Source organism: Crinia signifera, chromosome 1 (genome assembly GCF_055691185.1).
Source record: "Crinia signifera chromosome 1, ASM5569118v1, whole genome shotgun sequence".
Taxonomy (NCBI): Eukaryota; Metazoa; Chordata; class Amphibia; order Anura; family Myobatrachidae; genus Crinia; species Crinia signifera.
The window spans coordinates 27,692,285-27,708,926 of record NC_139217.1 but is presented as its reverse complement, the minus strand read 5'-3'; the positions used below and the strand labels follow the sequence as shown (position 1 = coordinate 27,708,926).

At 47.7% G+C, this 16,642-nt stretch overlaps 1 protein-coding gene across 1 annotated transcript in view; it reads right to left on the bottom strand.

Annotated features, from left to right (window-relative positions):
• Nucleotides 1-8,575: 8,575 nt before the first annotated feature.
• LOC146061455 (uncharacterized) overlaps nucleotides 8,576-16,642 on the bottom strand; it is a 68,654-nt gene continuing 60,587 nt past the window's right edge. Inside the window, exons 3-4 of the mRNA XM_083174469.1 lie at nucleotides 11,645-11,946; nucleotides 8,576-8,685 (exon numbers count right to left, since the gene is read on the bottom strand). Of these exons, the coding sequence (XP_083030595.1) occupies nucleotides 8,576-8,685; nucleotides 11,645-11,946 (412 nt within the window). The remainder of the gene's footprint in view (nucleotides 8,686-11,644; nucleotides 11,947-16,642) is intronic.

Here is a 16,642-nt window from a genome sequence, read left to right as displayed (position 1 = left end):
TACCAGATCTTAACCCCATTGAGCTGTTGCGGGAGTAGCTTGACCGTATGGTACGCAAAAAGTGGCCATCAAGCCAATTCAACTTGTGGGAGGAGCTTCAGGAAGAGTGGGGTTAATTTTCTTGATTACCTCAACAAACTAACAGCTATAATGCCAAAATAATGCTGTAATATTGTCCATCGTCATTAGGTTGTGGTGATTGTACCAATCGCTATTCCATCCGTCGGCAACTTAACTACATACCACCGACTAACAGTAACCTATCATATTCCAAAAGTAACCTATCTATTACAAATCCACCTTTCCTAGCACGCTTAGATACTGAAACAGAAATGACTGTTCAGTGTAAGGTGCATACACACTGTACAATTTTTTCTACCAATTTTCGTTGAAAGACATTTCCCTTGAACTCAGTTTCCTGAACGAAAGAGGTTGATGAAAGATATTGAGGACAGACGAAAGACGAAAGATCTAGCTACAGTTTATAGGCTCTTTTTGAAAGATATCCAAATTGAGCTGCATGTACAGTTGATGAACAATCTTGATAAACAACTGGCGGGTATGCCCATCATCATTTGTCGTTCGTCTGTCGTCGATATCTTTTGTCAGCATCCTTCGTCCAGGACACTGGGTTCAATGGAAATGTCTTTCAACAAAATTGGTCAAAAAAATTGAACACTGTGTATGCACCTTAACCCCTTCCCGACATTTGACGTACATGTACGTCATGGTCGGGAAGTACTTCCCGACATTTGACGTACATGTACGTCATGGCTTCTAACTGTCACTGCGTCTATAGACGCGGTGACAGTTACGAGATGTCTGCTGTCCCTGACAGCAGACATCCCCCCTCGCCGCCCAGGGGGGGCAGGGGTGCCCCCCCCGGTCGGCGATCGCTGTGATTGGCTGTTCAAATCTGAACAGCCAATCACAGCGTTTCCTGTGTTACCGGCGGCTAAGCCGCTCGGTAACACAGAAAACGGTGGTGATCGGTGCAGCACCGATCACCACCGAGCGGCAGCACCCCCCTCCCACCCACCGGCACTCACCCGGCAGCTCCGCCGCCCGGAACAGCAGGCTCACCCGGCTCCCCCAGCGCACGCAGCGCTTCCCCCCTCCCACCCCCCCCCCGCAAGCTGCAGCAGCAGCAGCAAATAATAAACTGGGTTATAACTGGGTTATAATGAAATATATATATATAAATATATATATATATATATATATATATATATATATGTGTGTGTATGTGTATATATATATATATATATACACATATATGTATGTGTATATATGTATATATATATATATACACACATATATATATGTGTATATATATATATGTGTACATATATATGTGTATATATATGTATATATATATATATATATATATATATATGTATGTATATGTATGTATATATATATATATATATATATATATATATATATATATATATATATATATATATGTATATATATATATATATATGCGCTTCCAGACAGATATTCCCGACATATGACGTATATATACGTCATGGTCGGGAGGTACTTCCCGACCGAAGACGTATATATACGTCATGGTATTATAAACTGTCACCGCGTCTATAGACGCGGTGACAGTTTGGAGATGTCTGCTGTCCCTGACAGCAGACATCCCCCCTTGCGGCGATCGCTGCGATTGGCTGTTCAAATGTGAACAGCCAATTGCAGCGTTTTCTGTGTTACCGGCGGCTAAGCCGCTCGGTAACACAGTGATCGGTGGTGACCGGTGCTGTTAAGTACAGCACCGATCACCACCGATCGCCAGCCCCCCCCCCCTCCCACCCGGCAGCCCCCCTCCCTCCCACCCACCCGGCTGCCGCAGCGCCAGCACCCCTCCCAACCCCCCACCAGCCGCAGCGCCAGCCCCCCTCCCAAAGCTGGTGACCAAAATGGGGTCACATGTGGGGGGGTTCCACTGTATTGGTGCTTCGGGGGTCTTGCTAATGCGACATAGCACCCACCATTCATTCCACCACCAAAAATCACTCCTTCCCTTCTGAGTCCTGCCATGCACCCAAATGGTATTTTTGGGTCACATATGAGGCATTGCCGTACTGGGGAGAAATTGGGGCACAGATTTTGGGGTGCTTTGTCTCCTTCATTCCTTGCGAAAATGAAAAATTTTGAGCCAGAACTGCATTTTTGTGTAAAAAATTACATTTTTTTACACAAAAATGCAGATCTGGCTCAAAATTTTTCATTTTCACAAGGAATGAAGGAGACAAAGCACCCCAAAATCTGTGCCCCAATTTCTCCCGAGTATGGCAATGCCTCACATGTGACCAAAAAATACCAGTTGGGTGCATGGCAGGACTCAGAAGGGAAGGAGTGATTTTTGGATTTTGCAGCACAGATTCTGGTTGAATGACCCCTGAAGCACCCATACAGTGGAACCCCCCCACAAGTGACCCCATTTTGCAAACTACACCCTTCAGGGAATTCATCAGGGGGTATAGTGTACATTTCAAACCCCCAGGGGTTTCACCAATTTTGATACAACTGAGCTGTGAAAATGAAAAATTTAATTTTTTCATTTTCACAGCCCAGTTGTATCAAAATTGGTGAAACCCCTGGGGGTTTGAAGTGTACACTATACCCCTAAATGAATTCCCTGAAGGGTGTAGTTTGCAAAATGGGGTGACTTGTGGGGGAGGTTCCTAACTTTTAGCACTTATGGTGCCTAGAAACCTACATGGTGCCTAAAAAAAAATCTCATAAAAAGGAGGCTCCAAAATCAAGTAGGTGCTCCTTCTATTATGAAGCCTGTGGTTTGGTCAACGTGCACACTAGGGCCACATATAGGATATTTATGAAAACAAAAGAATTGGGGGAATCAATTTTTAGCCACATTTCTCTAGTAAAATCTACTGTGTTCGTTAGAAAAACGTATTAAAATTGAAACTCTGCAAAAAAAAAGAAATTTTGAAATTTCACCTACACTTTGTTTTAATTCCTGTGAAACACCTAAAGGGTTAACAAACTTCCAAAATGCTGTTTTGAATACTGTGAGGGGTGCAGTTTTTTAAATGGCATCATTTATGGGGGTGTCTCACATACAAGTCCCTCAAAGTCACATCAGAACTGAACTGGTCCCTAAAAAAATCAGTGTTTGAAATTTTCTTGAAAATTTGAGAATTTGCTATTCATATTTGAAGCCTCCTAGTGTCCAAAAAAATGAAAAGGAGGTTGAAATAATGATTGCAACATAAAGTAGACATATGGTCTTTGTTAGTTATTAACTATTTTGAGTGGTATGTTTATTTGTCTCACAAGCAGAAAATGTGACATTTTGCAAATTGCTAAATTTTCCATTTTTTCACGACATTTTGGTATTTTTCACAAAAAAACACAGACTGTATCGACCCAAATTTACCACTAACTTGAAGTACAATGTGTCACGAGAAAACAATCTCAAAATCACTGGGATAAGTAAAAGCAAAAAAAAGTTATCCCCACTTAAGTGAAACATGTCAGATTTGAAAAAAATGGCTCTGTCAGGAACGCAAAAACTGGCTCTGTCAGGAAGGGGTTAATAGTGCGCTTGCTTCGCTTGCCACACTATTTTATTCTCCCACCATGCCCTAGTGGATGGTAGGGTATGAAATACCACCTGTCGGCACATGTCGGCTCAAGAAAAAGTGAAAAACCCATGTCAACATTTTGACTGTCGACCCTCCCCATGTCGAACTAATGCTTGTGTTGACCTAATGACCATGTCCACCTAAAGCCATGTCGACTTTTTGAGTCTGTTAACCTAAGGCCTGTCTGGGCAAGGAAGGTGTAGGGCTCCCTTGTAGCAACAGAGTGTCCTGAAGTGACTGAGGGTCTGATTCAGAGGCATCTGCGTCTGTGTGTGTGCAACAGTACTGCACAAATATACTAACGCAGCAGCTGCTGGAATCTGTTCAGAGACAGACATCAACATTAACAGGCACAGGAATCCAGCAAGGTGCCAGCAGAGGAAGTGATGATAGTTGGGGGCATCTGCTCTTGACTCCACATTGTCCCCCTCTGACACTCCCAACCCTGGCACAACAAACTAACACTATTTTTACAAAAATGTACTGAACTCCTCTGGAGGAAATCTCACTCTCTGGCAGACTTCTTCCATTTCACGTTTATTCTCTCCTCCTACAGTGCTGCTCTCTCCCTCACCCCCCAATTTTTTTTTCAAATCACTCTTCTCATTCCTTCAGTCCCCGGCATCTCTTTGAAACTTTCAACACTCTATTTTGCCCCCCTCCTCCCTTCATCCCTCACTGCCACTGACTTTTCCTCTTTCTTCCTCTCTAAAATCAAGATAATCTGATATGATATCTCCTCCCATCCGCCCTCTGCTGCCCACCCACCCCAATCATCCCTCCTCCAACTACCCAACTCTGTCCTCCTTCAGCCCCACTACAGATGAGGAAGTCCACTTCCTCATCTCATCCTCTCCCCCCTCTACCTGTCCCTCCCGTCTCCTCTGTTTCCTCTCCCCCAATGGCTGCTCCCACCTTACTCACCTCTTTAACATATCCCTTTCTACTGGTGTCTTCCCCTCTCCATTCAAACATGAATGGAGAGGGGAGATGAGCTACCGCCCTATCCAGGGGCGTAACTATAGCACCGCAGCCCCCGCGACCGCGGGGGGGGGCGCTATGCATGTGCGGGCGCCGGGGGCTGCAGTGCTATAGTTACGTTACACCCCGCCGCCCGCCGCACCATCCCCAGTCTTTACCTGTGCAGGTGGGGGGGACGCTGCGAGGCGGCTGGGGGGACGGACGCTGCGGGGGACACAGCTGCGGCAATTACTTACAGCTGAGCCGGGCAGGGGGAGCCGGGAGCTGTCTGTACTGAAGAAGAAAAAAAAAGCCCATACAATGAATGGGCAGCCTGTGATTGGCTGCTGAGCGCTCTCTCAGCCAATTGCTGACTGGCTGAGAGAGCGCTCAGCCAATCACAGGCTGCCGATTCATTGTATGGGCTTTTTTTTTTCTCCTTACGTACTGACAGTGACAGCTCCCGGCTCCCCCTGCCCGGCTCAGCTGTAATTAATTGCCGCCTCTGTGTCCCCCGCAGCGTCCGTCCCCTCAGCCGCCTCGCAGCGTGTCCCCCCACCTGCATTGACGGCTACCTGGGGGGGCGGCAGGCGGCGGTCGGCGGGCGGAGGGGCGGGTGAGTGGCTGGGCGCCCTCCCTTTAACGGCGGGGGGGTGCCCAAAATGTAGCTACGCCACTGGCCCTATCTCTCTTCTCCCATTCGCCTCTAAACTACTTGAATGACAGCTTTACAGGCATCTCACCAGCTACCTCTATGACCACTCCATGATTGATCCCCTTCAATCTGGCTTTCGCCCGCTCTATTCCACTGAGATCGCCCTGGTGAAAGTCACTAATGATCTGCTGATAGCCAAATCCAGGGGCCACTTCTCTCTGGTTATCCTTCTGGACCTCTCTGCTGCCTCTGACACTGGATCACCCTGTCCTCCTGTGCCCACTGCAAACATTGGCCTCTCTGGCACTGTCCTTGACTGGTTTACCTCTTACTTCACCAACTGTTTCTTCTGAGTCTCTGCCTCCGACTCCACCTCACCACCTTCCATCCTTCCTGTTGGTGTCCCTCAGGGCTCTGTCCTTGGCCCCCTTCTGACACCTCTTCCCTGGGTGCACTCATTAACTCCTTTGGCTTCCAATATCACCTCTATGCTGATGACACCCAAATCTACCTCTTCTCTCCTGATCTGTCCCCCACTGTTCTCTCTCAGGTTTCCAATTTCCCCCACGCCATCTCCTCCTGGGTGTCTGAGCGATTTCTGAAGCTCAACATGGACATAACTGAACTTATTATCTTTCCCCCACCCAGAGCTATGCCCCCTACTAATATCTCTATCACTGTTAACAACACCATAATCTCCCCCGTTCCCCAACTCCGCTGCCTGGGTGTCACTCTTGACTCCTCCCTCTCCTTTGCACCCCATATCCAAGCTCTGTCCCACTCTTGTTGGTTACAGTTACGCAACATTGCTCGCATCAGGCCCTTTCTCTCACAGAGTGCAACTAAGCTGATCATCCACTCATTGGTCATCTCACGGCTCGACTACTGTAATGTTCTCCTCACCGGCCTCGCTCAATCCCAACTAGCTCCTCTCCAATCTGTCCTCAACCCTGCAGCCAGGCTTATCTTCCTCTCCCGCTGCTCTAATTCTGCCACTCCCCTTCAACAAAATATGCACTGCTCCCATTCCCCTACAGAATCCTCTTCAAACACCTCACACTCACATACAGGGCCATCTCTAATTCCGCTGCTCCATATATCTCCAAACTCATTCATTCATTCATATTCCCTCCCGCCCTGACGACTGTCGTCTCTCCTCCACCCAGATCACTACTTCCCACGCTAGAGTTCGGGACTTTGCTGCACCCCTTCAGTGGAACGCACTCCCTCGCTCCATTAGACTCTCCCCGACTATGCAAAGCTTCAAATGGGGGGAGGGGCCCTAGACTGCACACCCTGGACATGTGAGGTGCTACCTGCTGAGACTTGTAGTGCAGCAAGGAGGAGGAGGAGATTGCAGGTGCACACTAAATATAATTGCTAAACCTTTTAATAATATTGCTGTATTGCATATCAGAGTTTCTTAGCATAATGATGGCCATTACTACGGGCTTTTTCACCATGCCCAAGCTTCAAAGGGGCACTGAAAACTCATCTATTCATCAAAGCGTACCCTTCCGCTGCATAACTTAGTTCTGAGGCTGGTCCTCCGACCCCCGGCCTCATGCCTTGACCATCACTGCCTGCTTGCAACCTGCCATCAACCCACCACCCACTTGCTTGCAATTCTTGTAATCTGTCTGTCTCCCCTTCCTACTAGATTGTAAACTCCTCCGAGCAGGGCCCTCTTCCTCCCTGTCGTCTAAGCCCTCTTCTCTTCACATGTCACTCACAGCTCTCCTATACTCAAACAATCAGCGACCATCCTCGTCCGCATACTCATCTCCATCTTTGGCCACCAGCTCCTAGTAGCACGTTGATCATGTCCTCCCACTTACAGTACATCTAAGCTGTGGTGTGTATTGAATTGTGGCACTCATTTTACCTGTACTCTATTTCTGTTATTTATTTACTGTAATTCATTTATTTATTTATTTACAGTTTCTTATATAGCGCAGCAGATTCCGCTGCGCTTTACAATAGTAGACAGTGATAAGACAAACTGGGTAACAACAGACAGACTTGGAGGTAGGAGGGCCCTGCTGCAAGCTTACAATCTATAGGGATATAGGGGGGGAACATAACGACAGGCACCAGTAATAGCAGTTACAAGTCCAGAAGGGAAGCTATATAATACATAAGTGCCTCGGAGGGTTATGCGTGTAGAACTTAAATATGATAGGCTTGCCTGAAGAGGTGAGTTTTCAGGGAACGCTTGAAAGTTTGGAGACTGGTGGAGAGTCTTAATGTGCGTGGAAGGGCATTCCATGTTAAGTTTTGTCTCCCTGTACTGTTCCTTCGTATGGTGCTGCAAACCCCTTGTCATGCCTTATAAATAAAATTATGATAATAAAAATAATAATAATAATAATAAACCCGGGTTGATCAACCCGGGTTAAAAGAAGGGTTGTAGCTGGGTTGCAGTGTGTGTACAAGGTGACTCGGGTTTAGTGTGTAATACTATGTTCACACTGCTAGTGTGTACTACCCGGATTTTACATTTAAATGCCCGGGACTAAGTGCGGGACCCCTGTTATCACTGCTATGCAAATTCCATGGTGAAGCAGTTCTACCCAGTAATTTGCTTTTTACACATATTTTTTTTCGATCCTACTATTGAAGCTGTACAAGCGCGTCCTCCTCTCTTAAAATGCCCCAGCCATTTTATTGTTATTTAAAATCTAGACATACTGTAAGAATATCCTGTCACAGTACAATATACTGGCCCTTATTCTGATCGGTGCGGATATTCCCGAATTCTTACGGTGCGGGCCGCACGCATCGCTGTGCGGCAGCGTGCGGGCATCGTCCGTAGAAACGCCCACGTGTCCTCCGCATTCGGACGGACTCACTCTGTAAGAACAGGGCGTGTGTACGGACGACATACAAACCGTGCGCGTGCGGGGGAAACGTACAGATTCTTGCACGGTCTTCCCGCAAAAGCACGGTCTTACCGCGTCAGAACGTACGGAAAGCTGTCCGTACGCCCCGATGCGGAGTATTTACGCACAATCCAACACTTTTGTACTGAGTACACACAGCGATCACATGACCCACTTAGGCTATTAGGCAACCTCCTGAAAAAGGGATTGTTAGCAATTTCAATCAATTAAATGCTCATCTATACTGACCCACATTCCTACTACATTCATGACACACATTAACCCTTACAGCATGTGACCCTAACATACATCTATGTACACTATTTACATTTCGCTTATTTAAAAGATTTTAAACAAGTTACACATATACTTTTGCATGTTAGAAAAAAACACGGACAACTTTGAACTTTAAATAACTATTTATTAATACAAATAACAAAAAATAAATGAGAAAAAAATTAATTTGGCCCATCTATGAGCCGGTCCATTTCGGCCAAAATCAGCCGCATGTAGGATCTAATTCTTAGAAGGGCCCCACGGCGACCCTCCTCTGCTTGGGCAGGCTCATCTGTGGAGGAAATTCAAATTGAAAAATGAATAATGATATTCATGCATACATTTAACATAGTCAAACCTACATTTTACACATGCATTGTGACAGGTGTGTGTGTATATATATATATATATATATATATATATATATATATATATATATATTTATATTTATATATATATATATATATATATATATATCTCTATATATATATCTCTCTCTCTCTCTCTCTCTCTCTCTATATATATATATATATATATATATATATATATGTATATCTCCTATATATTTGGCTACATCTGTCACTCAAAGTGGGTGTCTGTGTCTATAACGCTCTGTTCCTGGACTTTCCTCTTAATGTGTGATTGCCTTCATCTGTGCTGAACACCTTTCTGAGAAATTAACCTGTTTAAAACAGGTGATGGCAATCATACATTAAGGGGAAGTCTAGAAACAGAGCATTGTGTCCCTCCTGGAGAGGGTCATGTTGGGAGGTATGTGACAGAGAACCAGCCCAGTGAGCCCACAGACAGTGCCAGACACCCACTGCCTTCCCATGTTGCCCAGCACTGCTACTCCACAGCCACCAGGTGAGCGCCCCCCTCCCGCGATTTGCGACAAAACCTCCCCCCCCCACGCGCCCCCCCCCCCCTCCCGCGATTTGCGGCAAAAATACCCGCTCCCCCGCGACCCCCCCTACCACGATTCGCAGCAAAAACACCCCCGCGACCCCCCCTCCCGCGATTCGCTGCAAAAAGACCCCCCCCACGACCCCTCCCACAATTCGCGGCATAACCACCACCCCGCGAATCCCCCCCTCCCGCGAATCGCTGTAAACCCTCCCCCCTGACCCCCCCCCGATTCGCGTAAAAAACACCCCCCCGCGCGACCTCCCTCCCGCGATTCGCGGCAAAAAGGACCCCCCCCGCGACCCCCCCTTGCACGATTGGCGGCACCCCCCCTGCGACCCGCGATTCGCGGCACCCCCCCCCCCCGCAATTCGCAGCAGCCCCAGGATTAAATGGCACATGCAAAACACTGACATGGCTATGGTCGACAATGAAAAAGGTTGACATGAGTTTTTGAAGATTTATTTTAAATTTTTTTAATTTTTTCATATTCATTGTCATGTGTCGACATGGACACCAATGAAGTGGCACACTTATGTCAACATTTACATGTGTTGACCTTTCTGTGTTGATTTTTTCTTGTGGCGATTCGCGTCACACCCCCCGCAACCCCCCCTCCCGCGATTCGCGGCACACCCCGTGACCCCCCACCTCCCGCAATTCGCGGCAACCCCCCACCGGAACCCCTGTGAACCCCGCCCTCCCGCGATTCGCGGCACCCAGCCCCGCGACCCCCCCTCCCGCAATTCGCGGCACCCCCCGTGATTCGCGGCAGCTCCAGAATAAAATTGCACATGGAAAACACTGACATGGCTATGGTCGACAATGAAAAAGGTTGACATGAGTTTTTGAAGTTTTTTTTTTCATTTTTTGAATGTTTTCATATTCATTCTCATGTGTCGACATGGACACCAATGAAGTGCCACACATATGTCAACATTTACATGTGTTGACCTTTCTGTGTTGATTTTTTCTTGTGGCGATTCGCGTCACACCCCCCCGCAACCCCCACTCCCGCGATTCACGGCACACACACACCCCCCCGCGATTCTCGGCACCCCACCCCGTGACCCCCCCTCCCGTGATTCACGGCACATCCCCCGCCGACCCCCCTACCATGATTCGCCGCAACCCCCGCCCCCGTAACCCCCCTCCCGCGATTTGCGGCAACCCACCCCGCGACCCCCCTCCCGCGATTCTCTGCAATCCCTCCCCTCCCACGATTCGCAGCATCCACCCCCCCACAACCCCCCCCTCCTGCAATTCGCGGCACCCCCCGCGACCCCCCCTCCTGCAATTCGCGGCACCCTCCGCGACCCCCCCCTCCCGCGATTCGCGGACACCTAAGTTGCAATACAGGGCATCTTTCATACAATTCTAACCATATTTCTCATATACAAACGTTCACAAATTAAGGGGGCGCAGCCCCTTACGACGGTGTGAAGAGCGCCCGTAGGGCGCGATGAATCACCTAGTATATATATATATATATATATATATATATATACACACATATATAACTATATATATGAGACATACACCTATACATACATGCATACATACTAGATGGAAAGCCTGATTTTGGCCCTCTACCCTTTACTCTGTCAAACACCTCACAGTCATACTGCTACTTCTCAATCCAAACCCACCCATGACAAAGCTGTGAGAAGCATGTCACGCGCTGCACCAATCACAATTCGGCAAACAAAGTTCAGTGTCTGTTATATGATGGAGCCTGGCAGGGGAGTTACACAACTCTCAGGAATGCTCAGTACATTTGTGCAATCAAGCATGGCTTGGCTGCTGATGGTCTGCTCCAGAAATCATTGTCATAATGCCAGTTAGGGGAAGCTGTAGCAATAACCCACTCCCATGCTCAAAAGCATTACTAAGAACAAATCAACACAAAATTATGGTGCAAAACATACATGCAGACCGCAGGGGGTGGTTAGCTAGAGGAGGGCCCAGGGGCACTGACCACTTGTTACTCCAGTCTAAGCCACGCCTGTCCATACTCCATTTATGCCATACTGAATCTAGTTTACAAAGATCAATCACCAGTAAACTCTACTCACCTATATGAGGCTTTCTTCCAGGATACAGATTAACTACACAGGTTCAGTGGCACTTAAAATCGACCTGACAGCCATCCGCACAACCTGTGTCATTAATATGTGTCCAGGATGAAAGGGATGGTTTGCCCACCCTATCTAACCCCTAAGTGTGTCTGTTGCTACCCAGTTTGTTTTATCACTTTATAGTATAGAAAAAAATAATTGAATCACCAGTGCTACCTAGCAAATAGAAGATGACAAAAGGAATAATTAATCTTTATCTATACATACCAATTTGGGGTGCCTGCACCACCTCACAGGCCTCCTCTTCTTCTGTGGCCTCGTCATGTGGCACCTCCGCCTCTTCAGCCACCTCGGCCTCCAATGCCACCACCTCCGCTGCCCACTCCTCCTCCTCCTCCACTTCCTCCCTTTCCTCTTCCTCTCTTTCCTCTTCCTCCACTTCCTCCCTTTCCTCTTCCTCCACTTCCTCCGCGACCCCTTCTTCAATGGAAACCTCCTCGGCCATTACTTCCTCCGCCTCCTCCTGGGCCTGGGAAGCCTCTGAGATCTCTCGGGCCAGTCTTCCCGTGCTGTGTTTGTGAAAAAACAAAAAAGTGCCAGTTAGGGGTCATTTGTATTAAGCCTTATGAAGCTACAAATGCAAAGGTTATAAGTACAGATAATTGTACAGGCAAACAGCTCCTTAGTGGCCTTTACAAAACACAGCCTGTAACATGCCAGGTATGCTGTGACATTTGGGCCATTGTAAGCATCACAAGCATTAATCCTCCCCAATAACATATTTTATGACCATTACAGGGTGTCAATCAGGAAGTAGCACTCATATATTGTATGGCATGTTTAACTCATGATCAGGCTGCTGACCTTAGTGGATTAAATAATGTCAGGTAAGCAATCATGTACAAATCCACATTTACTGTTGAAATACTCACATCTAGCAATGCTGGCCCTTATGCTTTGAAGCCTCTCTGGCTCCCTGCGCCGGAGGTCGGACCACCGCCGCTCAAGCTGTGCGATGGTCCGCCGCACATGTGTGCGGGCGTATATCCGCCGGCGGGCCACCGCATAGGCAGAACGTTTCTGCCTATTTGTAATAAACGGGCCAGCACGGCCCAGCCTGGTCTCCATAACGGAGACCAGTGTCCTCAGTTCGGCTGCAGAGAAGGGTGCTGCTCTGCCATAAGCCGCCATTTTAGGAGTGGCACAAATTTAACAATCATGTGCTGTCATTGGTTGATCAGAGTGATATTTGGTATTAACTTTATTGTTCATTTTTACACTAACAGCGTGTATGCGCCCGAACAGACGGCTAACCCATTGCATCGCACACCCATCCTAAACAGTGTAAAATAAGATGGAAACATATTATATCTAATCTATAACATTCACCAAACATGGGTATAAGCAACAGGTGAAATAGTGTGCATCTCTAGACACTTACACCTAACTCCACAAGGTACCAAACAGCTAATTTATAATGAAGGCAGACCTTTTCCCAAAATGAGCCCATGCAGCCATGTGTACACTTACCTTCTACTGGCCCCTACTACAGAGGTGGAATGAAAAGTAGCTAGCATCTAACCTGAATGTGGAGTGCTTTCACATGTGATTTGGATGCTAGCACTGATTACTTGTGGCTAAGTGGTGGACTGGATTGACATATGGAATGGGTAGTCTCAGTTGTACTACATAGCAAACAAGTGCACAGTAAAGAAGTACATTCAAATATACATGTCATGTCTGACCTCAGTTGTATTTGGTCATTGGTGTTGGAATCTGCATTTAGCAAATAAATCAGACTTACTGAGTTTGCCAGGTTTTTTGGAAATATTTTTCCACACCAAGGGGCGGGCCGTATGCGCCGCACGGTTGACGCTGGCATACGGAACGCGGCCGTACGGAACGCAGCTTGCAGCTGATTAACGCCAATTACAGAAATAGTATTTAAAGTGGTCCTAGAAAGGCAAACACTTGTTGCAAACATGCCAGGCTCAGACTCAGAGGAAGACCAGGTGGTGCAGAATCTGTTGTCCCGCATGGAGGCCAACACCACCTATGTACCCCTCAACCCAGAGGACCGAGCTGGCCCATCAACATCAGGCCAATCAGCAGCTGGGCCATCCTCAGCAGAATCATTGGGAACACAGCAGGTGGCTTCCCAACAGAGTAGCCAGCCCAGCACTTCAGGTACAGCAACCGGTGGCCATGGCAGTGGCAGTGCCAGTGCCCGTGGCCGCAGTGGGGCAACACGGGAACCCACAACACGAAACATGGCATTTGAACCGCGGGAGCTTGACATCCTGGTGACCCGGGCACGTGATTTAATTGAGTGTCCAGCGGTGAAGTTGACACACACAAGGAGATGGAAGATCTGGGAGGAGATAACGGCGGAGATTAATGCAGTGGCTCCACAAGTTCGACAGGCGGAGCATGTTAAGAAGAGGCAAGTACATGTGTGTTACATTAGAGTAGTACAAGTCCAGTAATAATTACATTCAATATTATATCTAGTTGGGCAATGGGTGTTCACGTTGCTTGGAGGCACAGACATGTTGGCCATGACATTGAATTGATAGTTATTGGAGGGTGAATGTTTTTGTATCTGCTAAGGGTTGGTATGAAAAATGAATATAATGTAAGGTTGGTGTCAGTAGGCACATGTTGTATTATGTATCATATTGCAATGGGTGATACAGCAAACATGAGGAGTTACATGTATTAATATGTACACTTTGATTGCAGGTGGCACGACTTCAAAGGCAACCTCAAGAAGAAATTGACCGACCGGTGGCAACACAGCCAGACCTCTGGGGCTGGCCCTATGCCATCCAAGCTGGAGCTCACCCCCCTGGAAGAGATGGCCCAGTGCTGTATTGCAGTGGAGGAGGTCCGGGGGGTGAGCACTATAGACAGCGAGTCCCCAGCGGAAGTGATGGCTTCTACTCTTGAAGGTAATTATTTGCCAGGCCATAAGTAGATGTTTTAAATTTTGCATGGAATGTGTGGTAATTGGAATTTTCTTGTTCAACAGCATCGCCACCGCTTGGTCAAGATTCTCTTGAGGAGGTTGTGGAGTCTGTGCCACCTGGCCCCAGTAGCAGGCCCGTGCAGCAGCAGCCGGTGGGATTGTCCGCGGCTGAATTGTCCATGTGGGGCCGTGTGCTGGATAGTATTGTGCAGCAGGGAGAGTCGGCATTCGAGCGGGTGCGTAGGGCCGAGGAGGTGCTGTAGGGTTTGACCACCAGCCAGCAGATTATTGCTGAGAGCCTGCAGGCTATGAGTGCCAGCCAGCAAGCTATGGCTGCCAGCCACCAAGCTATTGCTGGTAGCCTGCAGGTGCTGGCTGATCAAGCCCTGCGGCAAAACGACCTCCTCCTCCGCCATAATGAACTTATGGTGGAGCTAGTTACCAGCAATAGGGCCCTAATGTCACCCGCTTCGGGTGCATTACCAACCTCATCACTCCCTGCTGCCAGAGGGGGAAGAAGATCCACCCCCTCACCAGCATGTGCTCCACATGAGCCACCATCAGCCTCTGGCCATGGACGAGGCACAAGAGCTGCTGCACGTGGCAAGGAGCCTGCCAGGGCCAAACGTGCTCGCAAATGAACTTGTGTCCCCATTAATCTCCACCGTTATGTCTTCCCAAATCTTCCATTGAGCTGTGTGTGTCAGCAGCCTGTGTCAACATCCGTGCCCAGGGTCACCACTTTTGCCCGCGGTTCAAATGTCATGTTTGGTTCCTCTGTTGCCCTGTTTCAGTGTGCTGTACTTGAAGTGTTGGTGCTGTACTTTTGTTGTGAAGCCACCTGATGTGTTCCCAATGATTCTGCTGTGGCTATTTATTCTTTATTATGTAATTTTTGTCCTGGTATGGTACCATTTGTTTTGTTATGTATTTTAAATTTTTGACAAAGTTTGTTTAATAAATGTTATTTTGGCCCCACAAATGTCTGTATTAATTTATACATGCAGAAGTGGCATGTGTATTAGTATTAATATTATTAACTTGTGTGCATTATTTGCAGTGTAAAAGTGTGTGACAAGTGCAGCATGTAATGTTCCCTTTAAGCTGCAATGCTTCCAATTGTAGCAGTGAGAAGCGTGTAATTAACAAGTCATGGGTAAAGTATGTGATTGTATTGGGTTCAGGTGACATTGGTTGAGGTGCGTCCGTCCTGATTAGGCGTTCCGATTGCATAGCGCATGACCGAGTGGTGTCCGCAAAGCAAGAGTAACCTTTTGGACACCGCACATTTCTTCCCTTTTTGTTCGCGTGCATTCGGCGTGCTGTCCGAATGCACGCCTACCAAAATATGTGTACTCCCCCGTGTCCGCCCATGTTTCTGCCCAGTTTAGCCCACTTTGAAACTACGCCCCTGTGTCATTTCGCATGACGCCCATAACACACCCCTATTGCCCGAATGTATGCGGTGCACATTTCTGTACGGGATTAGTGAGAACAAGTACGGAGACCATGCGTGGCACATGCGCGTAGCGTTCTCCACGCATGCGCAGACGGCTAAATAACGCCATCCGAAAGAATGCGGAAAAGTCCGCACCGATCAGAATAAGGGCCACTGTGACAGTATATTGCTCTGACTGTTATGCTTCAAATATGTGGATCTATTAATTCTATTGTTGGACTGGGATACCCGTGACTGATCTGGAAGCCAATAAATTGTAAGAATGATTACACACAGGGCCTAATTCATATGAAGGGCGAGATGTAATAGGGGCCCTTATTCTGATCGGTGCGTACTTTTCCGAATTCTTTCGGATGGCGTTTTTTAGCCGTCTGCGCATGCGTGGAGAACGCGAAGCGCATGTGCCACGCATGGACTCCGTACTTGTTCTCATTAATACCGTACAGAAATGTGCACCGCAATCACTCGGCCAATATGGGTGTGTTATGGGCGTCATGCGGAATGACACAGGGGCGTAGTTTCAAAGTGGGCTAAACTGGGCGGAAACATGGGCGGACACGGGGGAGTACACATATTTAGGTAGGCGTGCATTCGGACAGCACGCCGAATGCACGCGGACAAAAAGGGTAGAAATGTGCGGTGTCCAAAAGGCTACTCTTGCTTTGCGGACACCACTCGGTCATGCGCTAGGCAATCGGAACGCCTAATCAGGACGGACGCACCTCAACCAATGTCACCTGAACCCAATACAATCACATACTTTACCCATTACTTGTTAATGACACGCTTCTCACTGCTACAATTGGAAGCATTGCAGCTTAAAGGGAACATTACATGC